At 36.1% G+C, this 27,765-nt stretch overlaps 1 protein-coding gene across 3 annotated transcripts in view; it reads left to right on the forward strand.

Annotated features, from left to right (window-relative positions):
• Positions 1–27,765, forward strand: part of LOC142221302 (uncharacterized) — a 442,778-nt gene that overhangs the window by 320,343 nt on the left and 94,670 nt on the right. For all 3 annotated transcript variants that reach the window (XM_075290976.1, XM_075290975.1, XM_075290977.1), the window contains exon 5: positions 14,578–14,719. In XM_075290976.1, the coding sequence (XP_075147091.1) occupies positions 14,578–14,719 (142 nt within the window). The remainder of the gene's footprint in view (positions 1–14,577; positions 14,720–27,765) is intronic.

Genomic DNA, 27,765 nt, shown 5'->3' on the forward strand with positions numbered 1-27,765 from the left:
GTTTTACTGTATGTGTAAAACCAATTAGCTTTGAAAGAGAGGAGGAGATAATTGAAAACTGGGATAGAACCCAAGACCATTTTAATTTTATTACTGTTATTTTTATAGCCACCACCGTAGAATGGTGATGGGGGTATAATAAGTTTGCCATTCTGATTGTAACACATTGCAATATTTCCTATTTCTACTCTTGATCAGGGAGAAATTGTAAGACGATATAAACATGTCTGTCTGGCCGTCTGTTGTACAGCCTTCAATAATGGCGCTGTCTTCATGAAATTTGGCACAGATTCGTCTTTTGTCTCTACGTAGGCCAAGTTCGAAATGGGCTATATTGGTCCATCCCCGGATTTGGGGTCTTGAGTAACTATACAACGTAACTTTCATGCGATTTGCGATATTTTAGGTCGACAAATTGGTGTGCCGCATATGGTATATATCGGTCTTGGTATAGCCCTCATATAGGTCGATCTCCCGATTTGACTTCTTGAGCATCTAAAGACCCCAATTTTTATCCAATTTGGCTGAAATTCAAAATGTAAAGGTATTTTAGGTCCACAATTGAATTGGTCCACGTTTTGGTCCCATATAGACCGATTTACAGATTTGGCTTCTGACACCGCAATTTGTATCCGGTTTGCAGCTATAGTTTAGATTCACAAAGAGGTGTGCTGAACATAGTGTGTATCGGTCCATTGTTTTGTATAACTCACTTATAGACCCAATTTTTCACAATTTTTATCCGAATTGGCTGAAATTCAAAATATAAAGGTATTTTAGGTCGGCAAAGAGTTGTGGCTAATATGATGGGAATTTGGTATAGCCTCCATACACGGACGAAAACGACTGTTTTTCATATGTTTGGGTGTAAAAATTATATGTTGAACTCAAATTTTTTAACACAATTTCTCTCTTATCACTGAGTGCTGCCCGCTTCCATGTTAAGCTCAATGACAATGAATGAGGGATCTCCTTTTTATAGCCGAGCCCGAACGGCGTTCCACATTGCAGTGAAACCACTTAGAAAAGCTTTGAAACCCTCAGAAATGTCATCAGCATTACTGAGGTGGGATAATCCACCGCTGAAAAACTTTTTGGTGTTCGGTCGAAGCAGGAATCGAACCCACGACCTTGTGTATGCAAGGCGGGCATGCTTACCATTGCAACTGCTTGTAAATATAAAATGTTTGGTACAAACATATATTAATTTAAATATAGCCTATAAACATATATGTGTTTAGAAAGAGAGACCTAGAGGGTATGCTGCAAGTAAAATAATGGAAGTAACCAATTGGCGCCTTAAAAATATATCCACACAGAGTAAATTTCATTAAATATGTTTGAACAATACAAACAATATTTTGTTTGGACCAATCCTGAAAATATATATGCTTGAAGCAAAACGTGTTTGGGGCATATTTTACAGAAGCGATTTTTTGAGGGTGTATAGAACGATCTTCAGATTTGATTTTTATACCCTCCACCATAGGATGGGGGTATATTAACTTTGTCATTCCGTTTGTAACACATCGAAATATTGCTCTAAGACCCCATAAAGTATATAAATTCTGGGTCGTGGTGAAATTCTGAGTCGATCTAAGCATGTCCGTCCGTCTGTTGAAATCACGCAAACTTCCGAACGAAACAAGCTATCGACGTGAAACTTGGCACAAGTAGTTGTTATTGATGAAGGTGGGATGGTATTGCAAATGGGCCATATCGGTCCACTTTTACGTATAGCCCCCATATAAACCGATCCCCCCGATTTGGCTTGCCGAGCCTATAAGAGAAGCAAATTTCATCCGATCCGGCTGAAATTCGGTACGTGGTGTTGGTATATGGTCTCTAACAACCATGCAAAAATTGGTTCACATCGGACTATAATTATATATAGCCCCCACATAAACCGACTATAATTATATATAGCCCCCATATAAACCGATCCCCAGATTTGGGTTGCGGAGCCTCTAAGAGAAGCAAATTTCATCCGATCCGGTTGAAATTTGGTACATGGTGTTAGCACAACCATGCAAAAATTGGTCCACATCGGTTCATAATTATATATAGCCCCCATATAAACCAATCCCCAGATTTGACCTCCGGAGCCTCGTGGAAGAGCAAAATTTAACCGATTCGGTTGAAATTTGGTACGTGGTGTTAATATATGGCCTCCAACACCCATTCAAAAATCGGTCCATAATTGTACATATCCCCGATATAAACCGATCCCCAGATTTGACCTCCGGTGCCTTTTGGAGAAGCAAAATTGAAAATTTGGTACGTGGTGGTAGTATATAATATTTAACAATTATGTCAACAGTGGTCCATATCAGTCCATAATCATATATAGCCCCCATATAAACCGATCACGAGATTTGGTTTTGGAGCCTCTTGGAGGAGCAAATTTCATCCGAGTCAGTTGAAATTTGGTACATTGTCCTAGTATATGGCCGTTAACAACCATGCCTAACTAGGTCCATATCGGTCTATAGTTATACATAGCCCTCAGATAAATAGATCCCCAATCACACAAAAATTTGTCCATATCAACTTCATAATTGTATATAGTCAACATATAAGCGACCCCCATATTTAAATTCTGGCTCTCTACGTACCGTGCAAAAGTCCATATCGATTCGTAATTATTTGTAGACTTACCCATACATACCTTTTTAGTCTAATATGTACCACGTATGTGGTACATATTTTACCTGAAACAGAAAATCTAGAAATTCTTTAGGTCTACAAAGAGGTGTGCCGAATATTTTAAAATTCGAGCAATGAGGGTAAACATCTATAGAATTTAGATTTCAAATCATATGTGACGAGATATTTATGATTCGTTTAAAACTCAAACAAAGCTGGTTCTTATAAATCCAGTATCTGATGTAGCCTCAAGATGTAGAAACTCTAAATGTAAATTCGGAAAGATTACCATTTGAACCCATCTGCTAGGGAGAATTTCGATCATCAAATCCACCTGAAATTCTATATAGGTTCAATTAACCGGCTACGTTGACGAGTTTTCAAAGAAAACTATTATATTTGATTCATGGTGGTTGGTATTTAAGATTCGGTCGGGCCAAACGTTATCAGCAAAATCTGTTGGTATTGTCACTTCTGGAAATTCTGAAGTATCAAGTCATTTGGTATGCAATCACAGTTTTAAATTTCGGCAGCTTCTGCAGTGAAATTCAATATGGTTAGAAATTTCTTGTCGAATTGATGCCACTGTTCTCGAACATTGCAAAATGAATCCTTTTTCGATTTGCATTTGACTCTAATAACGTTTACAACCTCTGGAAATGACTGCCTGTTACCCTTCGATGTGTTGCAGACATTCGGATTTGTGCAACAACTCGGATTGTAGAATGACTTACAATATCACATTCCAATGAATCCCCAATACTCGAATATTGCTTCCTTTAGTGGTACACACACACACACAGGCACACATACATGTCTTGATACATAAGAGTATGCGTGCACTTTTATGTTTGTATTTGAATTAGAGTGCACCATCTTCCTCTGTTGATATCAACAAATACAAATGTTTTCTATATCCTTGGCCTAGTATGCGACGCTAATAGCAAATTGAACAGAACCATCTGCAGATGTGTTTGTGTGTGTGTGCGTATGTGCGTTTGTGTTGTGAACATCACCAATGCATGGCAAGCTTTAATGGCAAATGTAGCATAATCTAGTTTTTTTTACGTGGCACTCTAAGTGTTGATTGTTTCACACTGGTATTGCAAATGCGGGCTAGTTGGGGAATACATTTTTACCGCCTTTTAAATTCTTCGTTTGCAAAGGCACGCGTACGTATGTTATCAGTCCACATGGTTTCAGATATTCACAGTATACGACAATATCCTTTGGGTGTTTCTCTCGTAATTATGGGGTTTAACGACAGTCTTTCTATTCGTATTCAAGTTAAATTGTAGCTTAGCGAAGGACAATTGCACAAAGGCAATGACGATTTCTAAAAGACGAGCAAGCAGATAGTGGGATAATTTCCAAGCTACTTTGAAAGTTTAAAATTGGTATCAGCAAATGAAGGTTCTTTGCTGAAAAAAATGCAAGCTTTTCATATAATCTTTATATCCTCAGGGATTGCGAACATTTACTTGAATTCGAATGACGAATACAAAAATTCGTCAAAAGAATTTACCACTTGTCTTTTGACGGAAAATAGGGCATTGTTAGCCATCAAAGTTCTCTTTTAAGCCGATGAGGAGGTATGAATACTTAATCCTAAAGAAAACGTCTATCGATTGCATATTAGAACGGTACTACACCCTGGATATGTTGTTTTGATATCAAACGTTGACGTCTTTTACACAATGTAAAAACACACGCAGAGAAGAAACATGATTGTCACAATCATATTCGAAGAGCAAAATAATATGATAGGAGCTATTTTTGGGGCGACCATGTAACATTTTCACCTGCAACCATGTTGGCTCAGTGAACATGGTTCTAGGAAAAATAAAATTGTCCTCAACTAAAATGTTATTATATTGATAAAAAGAATTTTGTTTCCATTAAAAGACAATGGTCACGACCTAAAATGTTATGGTATTCCTCAAAAATGTTTTTCTTCCAGTTAATAGAACATGGTCACAACTTAAAATGTTTTGATCTTTATGAAAAAACTTTTTTCGTCGTCGAAAAAAGGACGCCACTTGAGAAAAGAAAACACAAAATTAACTTTATTTGTTGGTTTTTATTTATTTATAAATTAAATCATTGTTTATTTGTAATTATAATGTCGTGCAAGCAAACATCATATATTTTTACACACTCTATTTTGGTTCAATTTCAATAATAAGAAATCGTTCAATATTTACTTGTGCCCATCAAATGTATCAACGCAGACATCATGTAACTACAAATAAAAATAAATTATACCATATATCAAAATGCAGAACAAAAACCAGGTACATTTTTTCAATTACACTTTCCTTTTTATACCCTCCACCATAGGATGGGGGGTATATTAACTTTGTCATTCCGTTTGTAACACATCGAAATATTGCTCTAAGACCCCATAAAGTATATATATTTTCGGTCGTGGTGAAATTCTGAGTCGATCTGAGCATGTCCGTCCGTCCGTCTGTTGAAATCACGATAACTTCCGAACGAAACAAGCTATCGACTTGAAACTAACAGAAGCATATTTCATCCGATCCGGCTGCAATTTGGTGCATGGTGTTGGCATACGGTCTCTAATAATCATGCAAAAATTGGTCCACATCGGTCCATAATTATATATAGCCCCCATATAAACCGATCCCCAGATTTGGCTTGCGGAGCCTAAAACAGAAGCAAATTTCATCCGATCCGGCTGAAATTTGGTACATGGTGTTGGTATATGGTCTCTAACAACCATTCAAAAATTGGTCCACATCGGTCCATAATTATATATAGCCCCCATATAAACCGATCCCCAGATTTGGCTTGCGGAGCCTCAAAGAGAAGCAAATTTCATCCGATCCGCCTGAAATTTGGTACATTATATTGGTATATGGTCTCTAACAACCATGCAAAAATTGGTCCACATCGGTTCATAATTATATATAGCCCCCATAATTATATATAGTCCGTCCGTCTGTTGAAATCACGATAACTTCCGAACGAAACAAGCTATCGACTTGAAACTAACAGAAGCATATTTCATCCGATCCGGCTGCAATTTGGTGCATGGTGTTGGCATACGGTCTCTAATAATCATGCAAAAATTGGTCCACATCGGTCCATAATTATATATAGCCCCCATATAAACCGATCCCCAGATTTGGCTTGCGGAGCCTAAAACAGAAGCAAATTTCATCCGATCCGGCTGAAATTTGGTACATGGTGTTGGTATATGGTCTCTAACAACCATTCAAAAATTGGTCCACATCGGTCCATAATTATATATAGCCCCCATATAAACCGATCCCCAGATTTGGCTTGCGGAGCCTCAAAGAGAAGCAAATTTCATCCGATCCGCCTGAAATTTGGTACATTATATTGGTATATGGTCTCTAACAACCATGCAAAAATTGGTCCACATCGGTTCATAATTATATATAGCCCCCATATAAACCGATCCCCAGATTTGGCTTGCGAAGTCTCCAAGAGAAGCAAATTTCATCCAATCCGGTTGTAATTTGGAACATGGTGTCAGTATATGATCTTTAACAACCGTGGCAGAATTGGTCCATATCGGTCCATAATTATATATAGCCCCCATATAAAACGTTCTCCAGATTTGACCTCCGGAGCCTCTTGGAGGAACAAAATTCATCCGATCCGGTTCAAATTAGGAACGTGGTGTTAGTATATGGTCGCTAACAATCATACCAAAATTGGTCCAATCACACAAAAATTGGTCCATATCGGTTCATAATCATGGTTGCCACTAGAGCCAAAAATAATCTACCAAAATTTTATTTCTATAGAAAATTTTGTCAAAATTTTATTTCTAGAGGAGATTTTGTTAAAATTTTATTCGGTTCATAATAAAATTTTCATCATTGTCAGAATTTTATTTCTATAGAAAATGTTGTCAAAATTTTATTTCTAGAGAAAATTTTGTTAAAATTTTATTCGGTTCATAATAAAATTTTCATCATTTTCAGAATTTTATTTCTATAGAAAATTTCGTCAAAATTTTATTTCTATAGAAAATTTTGTTCAAATTTTATTCGGTTCATAATCATGGTTGCCACTCGAGCCAAAAATAATCTACCAATATTTTATTTCTACAGAAATTTGTTTTAAAATTTTATTTCTGTAGAAATTTTTGTCAAAATTTTCTTTCTATAAAAAATTTTGTCAAAATTGTTATTTCCATAGAAAATTTTGTGAAAATTTTATTTCTATAGAAAATTTTGTTAAAATTTTATTTCTACTTTTTCAAACTGAATTATATACGTATTGGATCGATCTTTTTTGATTTATACCACGTATGGACTTACATACAATTTAGAAGATGGTGTTAGGAGGTTTTAAGATACCTTGCCATCGGCAAGTGTTACCGCAGCTTAGGTCATTCGATTGTGGATGGCAGTGTTTAGAAGAAGTTTCTAAGCAATCCATGATGGAGGGTACATAAGCTTCGGCCTGGCCGAACTTACGGCCGTATATACTTGTTTGTATTCACATAAAAACCACGTGCCACTTCTGAATAAATAAATAAACAAAATACACAGTAATTCCGCATTCTACGTCCATTCCAAGAAACAATCAACACACGACTGACGCGCAAAATAAAAAACGTGTATACCTGTCAATGTTTTCATAAAATTATTTTCGCTGCAAAAAAATTAAATGGTCACGAAAACAATGTACATGGTCTTTATGGCCATATAATGTTCCTAGACATGTCTATACGTAACCTATAAAAATACTTTTCTCCCTGCAAAAAAGTAAAATAATTTAATGGTCAGGTAAATGATTATCCCGACAATGTAATGGTCTCAAATTCTATCATTTAAATAATAGGACATGTTTGCGGCATCTGGGAAACATTTAAATGCTTATTGCCAACATATATTTTTCTCCGTTCGAAAATTATTTTTAACAAGTATATACGGCCGTAAGTTCGGCCAGGCCGAAGCTTATGTACCCTCCATCATGGATTGCGTAGAAACTTCTTCTAAACACTGCCATCCACAACCATATTACTTAAGTTGCGGTAACGCGTGCAAGGTATCTTAAAACCTCCTAACGCCATCTTCTAAATTGTATGTAAGTCCATACGTGGTATATATTAAATCAAACAAGTATATACAGCAGTAAGTTCGGCCGGGCCGAATCTTAAATACCCACCACCATGAACCAAATATTAGGGTTTCCTTTGAAATTTCAGGAGGGCTTGAGGACTTTAGGACACAACCCGAAGATAAATTTAAAGATTTCACCTATGAGGACTATATCAGATTCTGGATTTATAAGAACCATTTTTGTTTGAGGTTTAGAGGAATCATTAACATCTCTTGTAAGTGTGCAAGAAAATTATAAAATAACGTCTTGATTTGAAATCTTAAATCTGTAGAAGTAAAATCTGGAAATTTTACATTGAGTTTCAAACAATTTTCATGATCAGTGCGCCTTCTACACCCTCAAGAAGTGAAGTCGGTCTATATGGAGGCATTACCAAATGGACCGATAAAAACTTAATCCGATACACGTTTTTGTGAGCCTAAAATACCAGAATATTTACAATTTCAGGCATATCAGATAAAAACTACGGTTTCTAGAAACCCAAGGAGTTAAATCGGGAGATCGTTCTTATGGGGGCTATACTAAAATATGGACCGATACGCTCCATTTTCGGCACACCTCTTTGTGACCCGAAAATACCTCTAGATTTCCAATTTCAGGCAAATGGGATAAAAACTTCGGATTCTAGAAGCCCAAGAAGTAAAATTGGGAAATCGGTCTATATGGGGGCTATACCAAAATATGGATCGATACTCACCATTTTCGGCACACCTCTTTATGGTCCTAAAATACCTCTAGATTTCCAATTTCAGACAAATTGGATAAAAACTACGGATTCCCAAGACCCCAAATCGGGAGATCGGTCTATATGGGGGCTATCCCAAAATATGGACCGATACTCACAATTTTTGGCACACGTATTTGTGGTCCCACAATACCTCTAGATTTCCAATTTCAGGTAAATTGAATAAAAACTGCGGTTTCTATAAGCCCAAGAAGTAAAATCGGGAGATCGGTCTATATGGGGGCTATACCAAAATATGGACCGATACTCACAATTTTTGGCACACATATTTGTGGTCCTACAATACTTCTAGATTTCCAATTTCAGATAAATTGAATAAAAACTGCGGTTTCTATAAGCCCAAGAAGTAAAATCGGGAGATCGGTCTATATGGGGGCTATACCAAAATATGGACCGATACTCACAATTTTTGGCACACGTATTTGTGGTCCTACAATACCTCTAGATTTCCAATTTCAGGTAAATTGAATAAAAACTTCGTTTTCTATAAGCCCAAGAAGTAAAATCGGGAGATCGGTCTATATGGGGGCTATACCAAAATATGGACCGATACTCACAATTTTTGGCACACGTATTTGTGGTCCTACAATACCTCTAGATTTCAAATTTCAGGTAAATTGAATAAAAACTGCGGTTTCTATAAGCCCAAGAAGTAAAATCGGGAGATCGGTCTATATGGGGGCTGTACCAAAACGTGGACCGATACTCACCATTTTTGGCACATCTCTTTATGGTCATAAAATACCTCCAGATTTCAAATTTCAAGCAAATTGGATAAAAACTACGATTTCTATAAGCCCAAGACCCCAAATCGGGAGGTCGGTTTATATGGGGACTATATCAAAACCTGGACCGATATAGCCCATCTTCGAACTTGACCTGCCTGCAGACAAAAGACGAGCTTGTGCAAAATTTCAGCACGATTGCTTCATTATTGAAGTCTGTAGCGTGATTACAACAGACAGACAGACAGACAGACAGACAGACAGACAGACGGACAGACGGACATCGTTATATCGTCTTAGAATTTCTCCCTGATCAAGAATATATATACTTTATATAGTCGGAAATCGATATTTCGATGCGTTACAAACGGAATGACAAACTTATTATACCCCCGTCACCATTCTATGGTGGTGGGTATAAAAAGATCGATCCAATACGTATATAATTCAGTTTGACAAAGTAGACATAAAATTTTGACAAAATTTTCTACAGAAATAAAATTTTAACAAAATTTTCTATAGAAATAAAAATTTTGACAAAATTTTCTATAGAAAGAAAATTTTGACAAAAATTTCTACAGAAATAAAATTTTAACAAAATTTTCTGTAGAAATAGACTTTTTACAAAATATTCTATAGAAATAAAAACTTGGTAGATTATTTTTGGTTCGAGTGGCAACCATGATTATGAACCGAATAAAATTTGAACAAAATTTTCTATAGAAATAAAATGTTGACAATGATGAAAATTTTATTATGAACCGAATAAAATTTTAACAAAATTTTCTCTAGAAATAAAATTTTGACAAAATTTTCTATAGAAATAAAATGTTGACAAAATTTTCTATATAATAAAATTTTGGTAGATTATTTTTGGCTCTAGTGGCAACCATGATTATGAACCGATATGGACCAAGTTTTGTGTGATTGGACCAATTGTTGTATGGTTGTTAGCGACCATATACTAACACCACGTTCCTAATTTGAACCGGATCGGATGAATTTTGCTCCTCCAAGAGGCTCCGGAGGTCAAATCTGGAGAACGTTTTATATGGGGGCTATATATAATTATGGACCGATATGGACCAATTCTGGCACGGTTGTTAAAGATCATATACTAACACCATGTTCAAAATTACAACCGGATCGGATGCAATTTGCTTCTCTTTGAGGCTTCGCAAGCCAAATCTGGAGATCGGTTTATATGGGGTCTATATATAAGTATGGACCGATGTGGACCAATTTTTGCATGGTTGTTAGAGACCATATACCAACATCATGTACCAAATTTCAGCCGGATCGGATGAAATTTGCTTCTCTTTGAGGCTCCGCAAGCCAAATCTGGGGATCGGTTTATATGGGGGCTATATATAATTATGGACCGATGTGGACTAATTTTTGCATGATTGTTAGAGACCATCTACCAACACCACGTAGCAAATTTCAGCTGGATCGGATGAAATTTGCTTCTCTTAGAGGCTCCACAAGCCAAATCTGGGGGTCGGTTTATATGGGGGCTATATATAATTATGGACCGATGTGAACCAATTTTTGCACGATTGTTAGAGACAATCTACCAACACCATGTACCAAATTTCAGCCGGATCGGATGAAATATGCTTCTCTTAGAGGCTCCACAAGCCAAATCTGGGGATCGGTTTATATGGGGGCTATATATAATTATGGACCGATGTGGAACAGTTTTTGCACGGTTGTTAGAGACCATATACCAACACCATATACCAAATTTCAGCCGGATCGGATGCAATATGCTTCTCTTAGAGGCTCCACAAGCCAAATCTGGGGATCGGTTTATATGGGGGCTATATATAATTATGGACCGATGTGGACCAATTTTTGCATGGTTGTTAGAGACCATATAACAACACCATGTACCAAATTTCAGCTGGATCGGATGAAATATGCTTCTCTTAGAGGCTCCACAAACCAAATCTGGGGATCGGTTTATATGGGGGCTATATATAATTATGGACCGATGTGAACCAATTTTTGCATGATTGTTAGAGACCATCTACCAACACCATGTACCAAATTTCAGCCGGATCGGATGAAATATGCTTCTCTTAGAGGCTCCACAAGCCAAATCTGGGGATCGGTTTATATGGGGGCTATATATAATTATGGACCGATGTGGGCCAATTTTTGCACGGTTGTTAGAGACCATATACCAACACCATATACCAAATTTCAGCCCGATCGCATGAAATATGCTTCTGTTAGAGGCTCCACAAGCCAAATCTGAGGGTCCCTTTATATGGGGGCTATACGTAAAAGTGAACCGATATGGCCCATTTTCAATACCATCCGACCTACATCGATAACAACTACTTGTGCCAAGTTTCAAGTCGATAGCTTGTTTCGTTCGGAAGTTAGCGTGATTTCAACAGACGGACGGACGGACGGACGGACGGACGGACGGACATGCTTAGATCGACTCAGAATTTCACCACGACCCAGAATATATATACTTTATGGGGACTTAGAGCAATATTTCGATGTGTTACAAACGGAATGACAAAGTTAATATACCCCCATCCTATGATGGAGGGTATAAAAAGACAAAATACATGGTTTTCGCGACAATTACATACTCTAGATAAGCATTAAATTGATGCGGCAACCATGTCCAAACATGTTTTTTCTGTGCGTGCACAAGCAACGCATTCAGTCAAGCAGATACATTTATAGACCAGTGTGCAATGCATACACAAAGCGCATTTAAAGAAACTTTTTTTTTTTTAAAGAAGACAAACCTTTTTCGTTGCAAACTTCGGAAGCTCCGTTTCTTACAACGATACAACTTTGCTACGTGACAGGTGCATTGCACAATTTTTATTACGAAATATCAGCATGTGTGATATTTGCGGTGCAAAGACATTCGTTCTTCAGAAGTTAACAGTGCTTGGTATAAACGAAAACAATGAAAAAATTTGTGGCAAAAATAAAAATTAAGCCGTAAACAATTTTTTTATGATGAAAATTTAAACTTTTCGTTTTCCTAGACCCGTTTCTCAAACGATTTAATTTTTGCGTGTGTAAATAGTCGTTTGCTCTCTCAAGAAGAAGAAATAGTCACATGGATCTCCAGACAAGGGGCGGTAACTGCTTACTCACATGACTGAACTTATCATAACATATATTTGCAAGGGACGTGAAATTCCCAAAATTGATCTCCTTTAGGAATTGAATAAATGAAACGGTTTCCGAAAATCCGTTTCATAGATACCTATATCCAGGGTTAGAAGACGAGTGCCGTATTTCATGAAATTAAATTAAAACCAAATCTCGTGAATGTGCAAAACATACTAAACAAAACTGTGTCGTGAGTGAGCGTGAAAGAAAATTAAACTTTGTTCGAGTCTGTGAAAAAAATCAAGTTCACGATAAAATTCACACTCGCGTTAAATATAGACACACGAAAAAATCACACTTGCGAACAGAGAAGATTAAATGCATACTCGCCGAATTCAATAACGGGTTTGACCCATACTATGTCCCCTTACATCAGGAGACCTTTTAAGGCAGCCTTACAATGGGGAAGATTTATCTGGAGGATCTGTAAAATCATCAAGTCACATCTGCCATTTCGATCGAGTCGTCAAGAATGTCGTCTCCACAGGTCGCGATGACTCCCGCAACAACCTTCGGTTCAACTTTAGTGAGTGTTAAGGCAGTAGAAGCCTCCTCTCCCATTCGGTATTCTGCTCTCCCATTCGGTATTCTGCATATCTGCATTTTTGGTATCCCCCATGGCTTCGCAAGAAGATCTCATTTCTGTTTCAGACAGAGACGAGTCCATTTCGGAATCCTTTGGCTGATCGCTTTTGTATACCTTCATTTGGATATAATGAAAGCCATAACACAACGTGCTTGGGTTGACCGATCCTAATTACTTTAGGATATACAACGCATTTATGTGTTCCTTAAATCTCTATTTTGAGAGACTAACACTTTTTGATGTTGTTATCTTAGGAAAGGTTCGACTTGCCAAAGATGCGTCTCAACCTGTCGATCCGTCTACAGGTTAGTGTTGGGCATTACAGTTCATCACTTCAGCTCTTTTCCGATCTACGAACTACACTGGTAGAAAAAGTTTCGTTATATTAATGAAATGTGTCATTAAAATTGAGCCAATGAAACAAATTCATTGATATAACGAAATTTTTCGTTATTGTAACGAATTTTCTGTTAGTCAACGAAAAGTTTCGTACTATTAACGAATATTTTCATTGTCTTAATGAAAATGTTTCGTTGTATCAATGAAAAATTTTCGTTGGCTCAATTTTAATGAAATTTTCTTTGTGTGTAGTTCGGTCAATTTTTTTTTAAATTAATTTTCGGTCAGTGACTAGTTCATTTCAACTTATGTTGTTGCATTCTTCCAGTTTCTCATAGATGAAACATATTAGCCTTGCGTTGATTTATTTATCCCAAAAAACACATGCGAAGAGAATCCCGAACAGCTTATGTGCAAACTGATACAATGTGCTTAGTTAGCTAAACTGACATGGTGAACTGAAAAGAACGATATATGTGAACTAGTTCAGTTCGCTCATTTCAGTGAATCGTTCAACTGAACTAGTTCTACTACAGGTCGACTAAATTGATAACATCCGTCGAAACCCGTCCAATGGGTCTTGAACTTAGCAGCCAAGTGATGACTTTGAATTTCGCTGCAGTATGGTTTAATATATCACCACACTTGAAATTCGTAAAAACTACTTATTACGATAAATTTTATTAATCCGATGTGTGAAAAACACATGGTATTCTTTGTATACACTATGATATGTGATCACTGCAAACATCCTTTTTATAAATCGATCCCTGATTTTATAGCTTAACCCCACTTTACTAAAATCCGAATTTTTATAATCATAAGGTTACGGCCTATAATGTTTGAAAAGTGGAAGCGGATGTATGACCTTTATCCTAAAGCCATTTTAGGTCAACTATGAATTCATAGAATAAATTGTGTCATAATATTTATATTTGAAGTTCTGTTTTTCATTTGTATGAAATACAAATAATAATCTCGAGTCCTTCGATGGTAATCAAGATCTTTGAACCTGACTGTAGTACAATGATATTTATTTTCTGTGCAACATCCTCGTCTCTTGGGTGTCCACTTCAAAGGGGATTTCTTTAATGCTTGGCCACTACGAAAGTTCGTATTTACATTTGTCAATGTCAACGATGAAACAATAATAGTCTTAAAATACATTTTATGTCACTTGCTCTATATTATTTTCATAGTCACATATACTCATGTATATTTTAATCTTTCTTTTTGCTTCCTTTTTCCTTTTCCAGTATGCCCTATTGCAAACGGTTGTTGACGCCTGCCAGAAGAAACGTCATTGTAAATTTTCCGCAAACTCAAAGCCGTTGGCCAGCGGGGATCCTTGTGCCGGTATACGGAAATTTGTTGAGATTGCATATAAATGCCGGCCATGTAAGTATCTTTTTACAATGAAAATATTATGGAGCAGTTTTAAAAATGTCATAAAGTTGAGAGGAGATTTATTAACGGCCATATTTGCACTTCATTATGAAAAAAGCGAATGAAAATAAACGACTCTGAAACTGAACAACGAATTAAAAAAAATGTACGAAAGGCGAGACGATGTGTATTTTTGACATGAATCCATATCATGAAGCAATAAAGGAGACTTTTTAAAAACAAATATTAAAATGTATATTTAAATATATTTACATTGTTAGTTCTTACAAGATACTATTTTGAACAAAATTCATATAAATCCATACAGAAAAAAATTATTTCGTCGAACTGATACTAAATTTAACTTATTTTCATTGCAACGAAAACTATTTGTTTTTAATGTAATTGATTGTTTTATTTACAAATAATTATTATTCGAGCTTTATGGACTCAAATCACATGTTTAGATAAAAGGCTAACATGAGAAGTATTGTTTCTTAAATTTCTGGTACTGGTAATATAGTCACCCAGCAAAAAAAAGTGTCGCCAAAAAAGTAGTAGAAAATACTCTTTTTGAATCTGTAAGTGGTCCAAAATTGGCTCAAAAGCGATTAAATTAACATGAGCTTGTCATAGGACGGATGTCCTCAATTTCAACAGGCGTTGCACTAAATTTGCATCACTGATCCGTATTCAGTGTTTTGAATGTTAATTTAAAAAAAAAAGTTTTATGATTTTAAGCAATCTAACGTTTGTCTGTAATGTTTGACATCGCATATTCCATTCATTCTTGAATGGATTTTGCATTTTTTCGTTAAAATTTAAATAATTTATAGTATTTTATTAATTCTTACTCTTTTGTTAACCGATTTGAAACATAAAAAGTTAAAATAACACATTACAAGTATGACAAAAAAAATTATAAAAAATTCAATTAACCCCCATTTTCAGGAAGCTCCGTTAGTGCTACGTTAGCTAACGAAGTTTTAAACCGTACTATGGACATGTCTCTCATCTTGCCTATATATTCCATATGCCAGTTAGGAACTTAACTGCTAAAAAATTTTCAGTTAAAGTTAACCGGAGAGAATATATTTCCATTTTACTTTCTGTTAACTGGGAGTTAAAGTCTAACGGAGATACATGAAAATGGCCGTAAAAAAACTTCGTATGTAGTTAAAATAAAGAAAACTTTTGGGAGGACATTTTTAGAAGTGCTTTGGAAGTTTTGGCTTTAAAACAACTTCAAAATTTTATTTTGCTGGAAATGATTTGGCGCTTTTTTTGTGTCATTGCTTAGCTAAAAGTTTGCGAATTTGTTTATACCCTTCACCACTACTGTGGTACAGGGTATAATAAGTTTGTGCATTTGTATGTAGCGCCAAGAAGGAAAAGTCTGAGACCCATCGTTTAGTATACCGATCGTCTTAGAATTAAATTCTGAGTCGATTTAGCGATGTCCGTCTGTCTGTCCGTCCGTCTGTCTGTCTGTTCATGTATTTTTGTGTGCACAGTACAGATCCGATCAGTTTAAGTCCGATCGTCCTCAAATTTGGCACAGGGTCGTTTTGGGGAACAAAGACGATCGCTATTGGTTTTGGAAAAAATCGGTTTAGATTTAGATATAGCTGCTATATATATTTATCCCCTATATGGTCATAGTTGCCGTGTTTATCAACCGATTTTCTTCAAATTCATTACATCAGGATATTTTATAAGTCGCGAATCTTGCAAAATATCAGCCAAATCGGTTCAGATTTAGATATAGCTCCCATATATATCTTTCGTCCGATATAGACTCATACGACCACAGAGGCCAAAGTTTACTACCGATTTTCGTGAAATTTTGCATAGAGAGCAGTATTGACATTCTACCAATGCTTGGTAAATTTGAATTAAATCGGTTCAGATTTAGATATAGCTTCCATATATCTCTCGTCCGATATGCACTTATAATGCCTCAAAAGCCAGAATTTTGTCCTGACATGATCCAAATTTTGCACAAGGAGTACGTTTAATAGTATCGGTAAGTGTACCAAATTTGGTTGAAATCGGTTCAGATTTAGATAGAGCTGTCATATATATCTTTCGTCCGATTTGCACTTATATGGCCTCAAAAGCCAGAGCTTTGCCGTGATTTGCTTCAAACTTAGTACGAGAGGTACGTTTGATGGTATCGTTATCTGTGCCAAATTTGGTTGAAATCAGTTCAGATTTAGATATAGCTCCCATATATATCTTTCGTCCGATTTGAACTTATATGACCTCAAAAGCCAAAGTATTGCCCTGACATGCTTCAAATTTTGCACAAGGAGTACGTTTAATAGTATCGTTAATTGTGCCAAATTTGGTTGAAATCGGTTGAGATTTAGATATAGCTCCCATATATATCTTTCGCCCGATTTACACTCATATGACCACGGAGGCCAAAGTTATACTCCCAATTACGTGAAATTTTGCAGAGATTGCAAAATTATTATTCTAACTATGCATGTCAAATTTGGTCAAAATCGGTTAAGATTTAGATACAGCTCCCATGTATGTGTACGCCAGAATTGGGGAAATATTGTAGAATGTTTCATATTTTAATCCCATTTTTAATTTCATTTTCCTCCAATTGACTTGATATTTTCTACAGAGAATATATTTAATTCGCTATTTAAGTGTGTCAAGGGTGATCTAATTTGGTTCAGATTTAAATAAATCCTCAATATAGTTGTTCTTCCGGTTTATATGGCCAAAATACCAACATTTTACAAAAAATTCTGTGATGATTTCCCATTATCGTAATCATATCCTACTCACTGTAATGCCAGACTTTCCACAGAATGGTTGAGTTTTAAATAAGGCTCCGACTTGTGGAAATATCACCCGACTTGGTCAAATAATATAAGATAACCTACAATAGACCACCTATCTTCAAATCGGTTGAGATATAAATAAAGGGTGATTCTTTTGAGGTTAGGATATTCATGCATTAGTATTTGACAGATCACGTGGGATTTCAGACATGGTGTCAAAGAGAAAGATGCTCAGTATGCTTTGACATTTCATCATGAATAGACTTACTAACGAGCAACGCTTGCAAATCATTGAATTTTATTACCAAAATCAGTGTTCGGTTCGAAATGTGTTTCGCGCTTTACGTCCGATTTATGGTCTACATAATCGACCAAATGAGCAAACAATTAATGCGATTGTGACCAAGTTTCGCACTCAGTTTACTTTATTGGACATTAAACCAACCACACGAATGCGTACAGTGCGTACAGAAGAGAATATTGCGTCTGTTTCTGAGAGTGTTGCTGAAGACCGTGAAATGTCGATTCGTCGCCGTTCGCAGCAATTGGGTTTGTGTTATTCGACCACATGGAAGATTTTACGCAAAGATCTTGGTGTAAAACCGTATAAAATACAGCTCGTGCAAGAACTGAAGCCGAACGATCTGCCACAACGTCGAATTTTCAGTGAATGGGCCCTAGAAAAGTTGGCAGAAAATCCGCTTTTTTATCGACAAATTTTGTTCAGCGATGAGGCTCATTTCTGGTTGAATGGCTACGTAAATAAGCAAAATTGCCGCATTTGGAGTGAAGAGCAACCAGAAGCCGTTCAAGAACTGCCCATGCATCCCGAAAAATGCACTGTTTGGTGTGGTTTGTACGCTGGTGGAATCATTGGACCGTATTTTTTCAAAGATGCTGTTGGACGCAACGTTACGGTGAATGGCGATCGCTATCGTTCGATGCTAACAAACTTTTTGTTGCCAAAAATGGAAGAACTGAACTTGGTTGACATGTGGTTTCAACAAGATGGCGCTACATGCCACACAGCTCGCGATTCTATGGCCATTTTGAGGGAAAACTTCGGAGAACAATTCATCTCAAGAAATGGACCGGTAAGTTGGCCACCAAGATCATGCGATTTGACGCCTTTAGACTATTTTTTGTGGGGCTACGTCTAAAGTCTACAGAAATAAGCCAGCAACTATTCCAGCTTTGGAAGACAACATTTCCGAAGAAATTCGGGCTATTCCGGCCGAAATGCTCGAAAAAGTTGCCCAAAATTGGACTTTCCGAATGGACCACCTAAGACGCAGCCGCGGTCAACATTTAAATGAAATTATCTTCAAAAAGTAAATGTCATGGACCAATCTAACGTTTCAAATAAAGAACCGATGAGATTTTGCAAATTTTATGCGTTTTTTTTAAAAAAAAGTTATCAAGCTCTTAACAAATCACCCTTTATTTGAATATGGGAATATAAACCTTTATAATAACTCCAAACAAATTTGAAGGAGTTGAGATGGTAACACAAATTTTGGTGTACATAGTGTACATAATATAGTCGGCCCCTCCCGACTTTAGGCTTTACTTATTTGTTTTTTTTTTTTCTTTTCTTTTTGATTGAAATCGATTGTATTTAAGTTCACGGACTCAATATTGTACTCGTATGCCTTATTTTTATGCCACTACAACAAAATATGCCAACAGGTTTGGTAAAATAATTGAGTTTCAGACGACATTTAGCACTACATTTCTTAGTTTTTCCATAAAATGTCCATAAATTCAATACAACTTTTTTCAATTGAATAATAATAATTCCGTCTTGATTAACTGGGATTCTGACACAATTGTAACACCGTGAAATTTATGTTGTCTCAGTGTGATTAACATGAAATTTTAGACAAACATAGAATTCTCTTGAAACTATAAAATTCTCTTTAAAAACAAATCAAAAAAGGTTAGACACCATTGTTACATCTTTTGTCACAAATTCCGGTTTACTTGATCCTAAAGCAGCCACAGAGCATTAAAGGTAATTTAATTTCTCAAATTTGGAGATGGATTTATATGGAGCCTACATATAATTAATTTACCACCGAGGGGCATTTGCTAGTATCATGTACCAACGAATTGGATGTAACATAATGTGCTATTCCAAGAGGCCCCGAAAGGCAAATCTGGAGATCGGTTTATATGGGCGCTATACATAATTTTGCACCGATATGGACCAATTTTGGCATTGTTGTTCAAGAGCATATATGTACTAACATCGCGTGCCAAATTTCAACTCGGCTCGGGTGAAATGCGCTCCATCAGGGTGCTCCGCAAGCCAAATCTGGCGGTGGTTTACATGGCGGTATGGCTCAGTTGCAATACCATCTGCCCTACATATATCAATAACAATTACTTGCCAAGTGGATAACTTGTTTCGTTCGGAAGTTAGCGGACGGACATCGCTAGATCGACTTAGAATTTCACCACGACGCATATTCTGGGCTCTTAGACCAATATTTCGAAATTGTTACACACGGAATGACAAAATTTGAATACGCCCATCCTATGGTGGAGGGTATAAATACCATTTTGGAAAAGGGTGACCTCCATTGGGAATAGTCTTTATGAAAAAAAAAACATAAAAAAAATTTATTTTCAATTTGTTAAAAATTCTACTCTAACCATCTGCCATGTAGACCGATCTCCCGATTTTACTTCTTGGGATTCTAGAAACCGTAGTTTTTATCCAATTTGCCTGAAATTGGAAATCTAGAGGTATTCTAGGACCACAAAGAGGGACAACTTTTATATTTTACTTCTCGTAATCATTTAAATAATGATGGTAAAAATCTACAGCTTTTACATATCAAATCAAGGCGTTATTTCATCATTTTCTATGCAACTCAAACAAAATTGGGTTTTAACAAGTAAGGAAAGACTAAAGTCGAGCGGGGCCGACTATATTATACCCTGCACCACTTTGTAGATCTAAATTTTCGGTACCATCTACTCCCTGTGCAAAATTTCAACTAAATCGGTGTTAAAAATTGGCCTCTGTGGTCATATGAGTGTAAATCGGGCGAAAGCTACATATGGGAGATATATCTAAATCTGAACCGATTTCAACCAAATTTTGCATGCATAGCTACAATGCTGATTCTACTCCCTGTGCAAAATTTCAACTAAATCGGTGTTAAAAATTGGCCTCTGTGGTCATATGAGTGTAAATCGAGCGAAAGCTACATATAGGAGATATATCTAAATCTGAACCGATTTCAACCAAATTTTGCATGCATAGCTACAATGCTGATTCTACTCCCTGTGCAAAATTTCAACTAAATCGGAGCGAAAAATTGGCCTCTGTGGTCATATGAGTGTAAATCGGGCGAAAGCTATATATGGAAGCTATATCTAAATCTGAACCGATTTCAATAAAATTTGGCACGCATAGCTAAAATGCTAATTTTACTCCCTGTGCAAAATGTCAACTAAATCGGAGCGAAAAATTGGCCTCTGTGGTCATATGAGTGTAAATCGGGCGAAAGCTATATATGGAAGCTATATCTAAATCTGAACCGATTTCAATAAAATTTGGCACGCATAGCTAAAATGCTAATTTTACTCCCTGTGCAAAATTTCAACTAAATCGGAGTTAAAAATTGGCCTCTGTGGTCATATGAGTATAAATCGGACTAAAGATATATATGGGAGCTATATCTAAATCTGAACCGATTTAGCTGATATTTTGCAAGTTTTTCGAGTCTCATGAAATATTCGGATGTACTGATTTTGAAGAACATCGGTTGATAAACACGCCAATTATGACCAGATCGGGGATAAATATATATAGCAGCTATATCTATAACTGAACCGATTTTTTCCAAAATCAATAGCGATTGTCTTTGTTCCAAAAAACGACCTTATGCGAAATTTGAGGACGATCCGACTTAAACTGCGACCTGTACTTTGCGCACAAAAATACATAAACAGACAGACAGACGGACGGGCAGACAGACAGACAGACGGACATCGCTAAATCGACTCAGAATTTAATTCTAAGACGATCGGTATACTAAACGATTAGTCTCAGAAGGCTTGGCGTTACATACAAATGCACAAACTTATTATACCCTGTACCACAGTATTGGTGAAGGGTATAAAAATCCAGAATCTGATCTAGTCTTCATAGGTAGAATATTAAAATTTTTCTTCGGGAAACGTACTGGTTGAACTGATCTTCTTGGGAGATTACTTGTCATCAAAACCACCCACTGAAGTTTTATATATTATCAAGTAACCCGCTACGACGATGAGTTTTCAAAGGAAATTATTATTTTCGATTCATGGTGGATTAAGATTCGGCCCGCCCGAATTTACTGCTGTATGTAGTTATTTTTTCTAATATTTGCTTTATTTTAATTTATTTACTTCATACATACATAAGGCAAACTATGGTAAATAGTAATAGGTGAATTCATATTATATTTCCGTTTTACCTTATAATTAAAGTATTATTTGTAATAATAAATTAAATTTTAAAGGCATCTTTCTTAGAAATTAATAATTTTGGGAATCATTTTTTAAGAGAGACTGTTAAGACAATTTAACTATAAGTTCATAAAGCGCTCAAATTTTTAAATTATATGAAATGAAGTATCCCAGCAAAAAAATTTGGTTCTTCCTAAGTCATAACATACAAAAATGCCCTTCTTTACAAAAAAAGTTGTCAAACTGAATTTTAATTATTATACCCTCCATCATAGGATGGGGGGTATATTAACTTTGTCATTCCGTTTGTAACACATCGATATATTGTTCTAAGACCCCATAAAGTATATATATTCTGGGTCGTGGTGAAATTCTGAGTCGATCTGAGCATGTCCGTCCGTCCGTCCGTCTGTTGAAATCACGCTAACTTCCGAACGAAACAAGCCATCGACTTGAAACTTGGCACAAGTAGTTGATATTGATGTAGGTCGGATGGTATTGCAAATGGGCCATATCGGTCCACTTTTACGTATAGCCCCCATATAAACGGACCCCCAAATTTGGCTTGCGAGGCCTCTAAGAGAAGCAAATTTCATCCGATCCGGCTGAAATTTGGTACATGGTGTTAGTATATGGTCTCTAACAACCATGCAAAAATTGGTCTACATCGGTCCATAATTATATATAGCCCCCATATAAACCGATCACCAGATTTGACCTCCGGAGCCTCTTGGAAGACCAAAATTCATCTGATTCAGTTGAACTTTGGTACGTGGTGTTAATATATGGCCGCAAACTCCCATGCAAAAATTGGTCGAAATCGGTCCATAATTATATATAGGCCCCATATAAACCGATCCCCACATTTGACCTCCGGAGCCCCTTGGAAGAGCAAACTTCATCCGATTCGGTTGAAATTTGGTACGTGATGTTAGTATATGGTATCCAACAACCATGCAGGAATTGGTTCATATCAGTCCATAATTATATATAGCACCCATATAAACCGATCCCCAGATTTGACCTCCGGTGCCTTTTGGAGAAGCAAAATTCATCCGATCTGGTTGAAATTTTGTACGTGGTGGTAGTATATGATATTTAACAACCATGCCAAAAGTGGTCCATATCAGTCCATAATCATATATAGCCACCATATAAACCGATCCCGAGATTTGGTTTTGGAGCCTCTTGGAGGAGCAAATTTCATCCGAGTTAGTTGAAATTTGGTACATTGTGCTAGTATATGGCCGTTAACAACCATGCCTAACTAGGTGCATATCGGTCTATAGTTATACATAGCCCTCAGATTAATCGATCCCGAACTTACGGCCGTTTATACTTGTTGTTATTGAAAACAAATTATTTAATTTTAGTTTAATTTTTGAAATTTTCATTATCCCAAGTATACTTCAAAGATTTTATGAACTGAATGTGGTTATAAAATTCCATGACTATACAAATGATACAAATTCAATGTAACCTAAACCAGGAGAAATTTTTTGTACGATTCCCACAAATAGTAAAAATGAACTACTGTTAATTTTTTCTTTCATGATAATTTCGTAAGTGCTAATTAAAAAGAATATCATGTCATTATATTTTCCTGCTTTTAAGCACGCATTGTGGAATCTCAAAAAGTGGAATACCATTTAGTTAAATTTTCACGCGAGGTAGTTCACTTTTCCAATAAAATATTTTCCTGTGCACAGCAGGACAAATAAAATATTGGACATCAAAAATATATTTGAAAATATTGGAAATCCGAAAAATATTTATGTACACTCAAAAAAAGTGAACCCTCTTTGTCACTAAAGCCAATATAACTTCATTTTAGTTCATGGAATTATTATGTTTGGAGAAAGTTTTTGCATATGTTAGTTAAATGAAATAAAAAACAGAAAAAATATACACAAATGAAGTATAAATCTTTACTAAATTCGTATTTCACATATAGTTCATTATTTCTTTAAATTTAAAAATTGTACATAGAAATGTGCCAATTTTGAACTTCGTTTGGCACTAAAGACATTCTTGCATTTTTAAACATTGAACTTTTAAAAAAAAATCGAGAAAATTTAGTAGACATAACATTTTCTTGAATTTGCCGAAAACTATTTACTTATTTTTGTGATATCGGTAAGTGTTTGTAATACTGTTAAACTTTTCTAAAATTAACCAAAATTGTGAAACAGTGAATCAACCCACCACCCTTTCTGGTGGGTTGATTCACTTTTGTTTATTTCTTAGTGAAATTCGAATTACCACGTCTGAAGGACTAGTGCTGCGAAATCAATACAACGATTACTTAAAAGGACAAGCCTATGTAAAATTCTTTGGTTGTATGCCAATTGTTCACCACTTCCGCATCCAAAGATATTTTCATTGCTGTTTTGGCTTCGCTTCGCTTTGTTTTTTTTTTTTTTGCTGGGAAACTCTTTATCTTCGGTGTATATGTAGAATGGGTGGATTTCTAATTTCCGCTTAGAATTCCTGGTACTGATGTTAACAAACACATTTTCCTTCGTCCATTATTTATTCTGCCAGTGAGGTGGCAGGAAAAGGAGAATCTTTCACTCAAGTGGTACGTTGAGATAAGTCTCAAATTAAAATATTGGCTTGGTGTCTTTTTATAGAATATGGTTTTTACAACCACTTTTATTTACTCATGGCCAATCTGTGAATAATTTATGATTGTCCGTCCGCAAAATAGGCGATATATTTGCAAATATACATAAATCCTGTACTCTGCAGCTGATAATGTGGCCTACACAATTCTCGATTAAATTCAAAACTTTTTTTCTTTTTTGCCTCTCTCATTCTTCTCTTCCGTTACCTAGTTTTGTATCCATAAAAAATGAAATCACATTTCTCATACAAAAAAAAAAAAAAAACGCCTGCATTTGAGTAAAACTTAGCTTATGAATACACAAATACGAAACAGGCAAACTTCTAATTTATGCCTTATTTTGGATCTTCTCTTTGGATGGTCGAGGGAGAAATTATGTTTTCATAAAACTTTGTGTTGCATGAGTTTTGTGGCAGGAATGCTGCGAAATATTTCAATTCATCCAAGGACAATGTTTGAATCAGATATGGTTTCCCGATTATTCTAATGGCAAAAAACTAACAAACCGAAGTTGAGATACATATACAGAACTATATTTGAATTTCTCGAATTCAAGAATTAATAAAATTAATAATTGGCCATGAACAAATAAATTCGATATACGACGGCAACTGATTTTTAGGGCTTCTTCACACACACACACAAACACACACACGTAGTTTTGCCCATAACAAAAAAGTTGTGAAATATTCAAATAAGAAATTATGGACAAAAACTATAGAACCACATGAAAAAATGAAATCGTTGTTGCGAAACTGAATTATGAATTTATGGAAACGGACGACTAGCACGAGTACAAAGATACATGGAATCTTTTTTTTTTTTGTATCCTTTTTCGACACATGCTGCCAGATAGAGACTTCCTCGATTCACATACAGAATTGCAGAGCAATGTCCAATAATGGAGCAATAACCTCAAATTAGTAACATTTCATCGCTTCAGCTCGGTGCAGTGTGGCATGAACAGGACAACGACAGCAAATTTGTGTTTTTCTGTGTTTGACTGACTTTCCGCTATGCTGTGGAGTCCTCATGAAAGTTCACAGAAATGTTGGTCATGTACTCGTAAATGCAGGAGAAGACCAATCTGCTACATCTTCAACGGTCTTCGTTCAAAACCAATAAAGAGCCCTTGAGTTCAGATGGTGAGGTTTTAAATAAATCCTCCATAGCACTCTGTTGTTAAGGACAGCTAAGACACACAACCTTATTAGCCTTAGTGGTCATTTTATAACAATTTTGTGGAGAGCAAAACAAAACAAGTTGGAAGAATTGAAATAGATTTTTACAGTAAACGATCGAATGAGACCATATATTTTGTTTAAAGCATTCATCGGTCTAAAAGTGCGAACAGGAAGCTTTCTGATATGGATATCGTATAGCATTAAATTAAACCATTGCCATATTCAGACCATCAACTATTATTTTTAGCTTCACCTTTGTAAAAATGTTCTCAGCGTCATACATAGTTTATGATGGACACAATGTAGCCAAAATTAGCTTGGCTTTAGAAATTGTGAACTATTTTGTGGGAAATTCGAATTTAGAACAAGTATATACGGCCGAAAGTTCGGTCAGGCCGAATCTTATGTACCGCGCCACCATGGATTGCGTAGAAACTTCCACTAAAGACTGTCTTCCACAATCGAATTACTTGGGTTGTGGTAATATTTACCGATTTACAAAATTGTTCACGAAAATATAGAGAAAACATTAATGTAAAAAAATATACATCAAAGATAGAGGCTTGGCAACTCTAATACTTTGTCTATGGTCAAGGGACTAGTTAGTGATAATTGGCATCTTTCGTTTCGAAATTTCAAGTTTTATATTCGTGTAACGGTAAATCCACATTTGTGAACAATATTGACCCTGTGTTAATATTCTCTAACAATTTCAATGAACTTAAATTGTTGTTTGTGGATTTGATTAAGAAAGTAAGTAAAATAATTATTAGACGATATCTTCTTACAGATTTTTCATCAATATTTTTCTTGTCTATTTGTTTTATTTTTGCGATGGGAAAAGCCAAGGGAACTCTTTCGAAACAGAATGTCGTAAAAGATTTAAAAGAAGGAGCCCCATATCGAGAGATCGCTAAAAAATATAACATATCAGTTGGATTTATAAACAAAATAAAAATCACAATAATTTGGAAATTATTGGTAATCCAGCAGATCGCCCAAAAAAACTCTCGCCGGCTGATAGACGCGAAGCTAAGCGATTGATCGTGCAGTAAAAACAGCTGTTGAGTTCAAGCAAATATTGCTTGAGGAATATAACTTAAACGTGAATACCAAAAGCTTGAAAGCCAGTGGATAAGTAGTCAGGAGTAGTAGCCAGCCAAAAACCCGCTCTTGACCGACAAAAACCTGGACCTCGCAAAAAATACGAAAACTTCACAATAGACGATTGGATGCGGGCAACTTGTTCAGATGAGACAAAAATCAATTGAATTGGCTCTGATGGATGGCAGTGGACATGGGTGGATAAAAGTGTTAGAGTTAAACAACGAAATATTTGCCAAACATTAAAATTTGGAGGTGGCTCATTAATGGATTGGGGCGGTTTTCGTGAAACCAACTTGGAGTACTTCGCCGAATAAGAGGTAAAAATGTGTGCTGCGGACTATATCACCATTCTTGAAGACTCATATCTTCCAAGTCTGAACATAAAGGGTGATACGGTCAAAATTTGGTCAAGGGAAAACGCGTGTAAATCGGTGAAATAGTTTATTTAAAAAATCAAATTAAATTTCTTTTTCAAGTTCAATTAGTATAAAATTCAGGAAAAATATTCAGTTAGACTTTCGCTTTTCCAAATCCGAATTGCCGGGCCTCACGCTTGACACCTGCCATCCGATTTTGTACAGCCACCTTGTCCACCTTCTTCGCCGCAGAAAGCCAGTTTGCCTTGAACTGCTACTCGTCCTTAGCAGTTTTTTTTGGTCTTCTTTAGGTTCCGCTTGACAATAGCCCAGTATTTCTCAATTGGGCGGAGCTCTGGCGTGTTGGGAGGGTTCTTGTCCTTGGGAACCACCTGCACGTTGTTGGCGGCGTACCACTCCATGGCCTTTTTACCGTAATGGCAAGATGCCAAATCCGGCCAAAACAGTACGGAAATACCGTGTTTCTTCAGGAAAGGCAGCAGACGTTTATTCAAACACT

The sequence above is a fragment of the Haematobia irritans genome, chromosome 1 (genome assembly GCF_050003625.1).
Source record: "Haematobia irritans isolate KBUSLIRL chromosome 1, ASM5000362v1, whole genome shotgun sequence".
NCBI lineage: Eukaryota > Metazoa > Arthropoda > Insecta > Diptera > Muscidae > Haematobia > Haematobia irritans.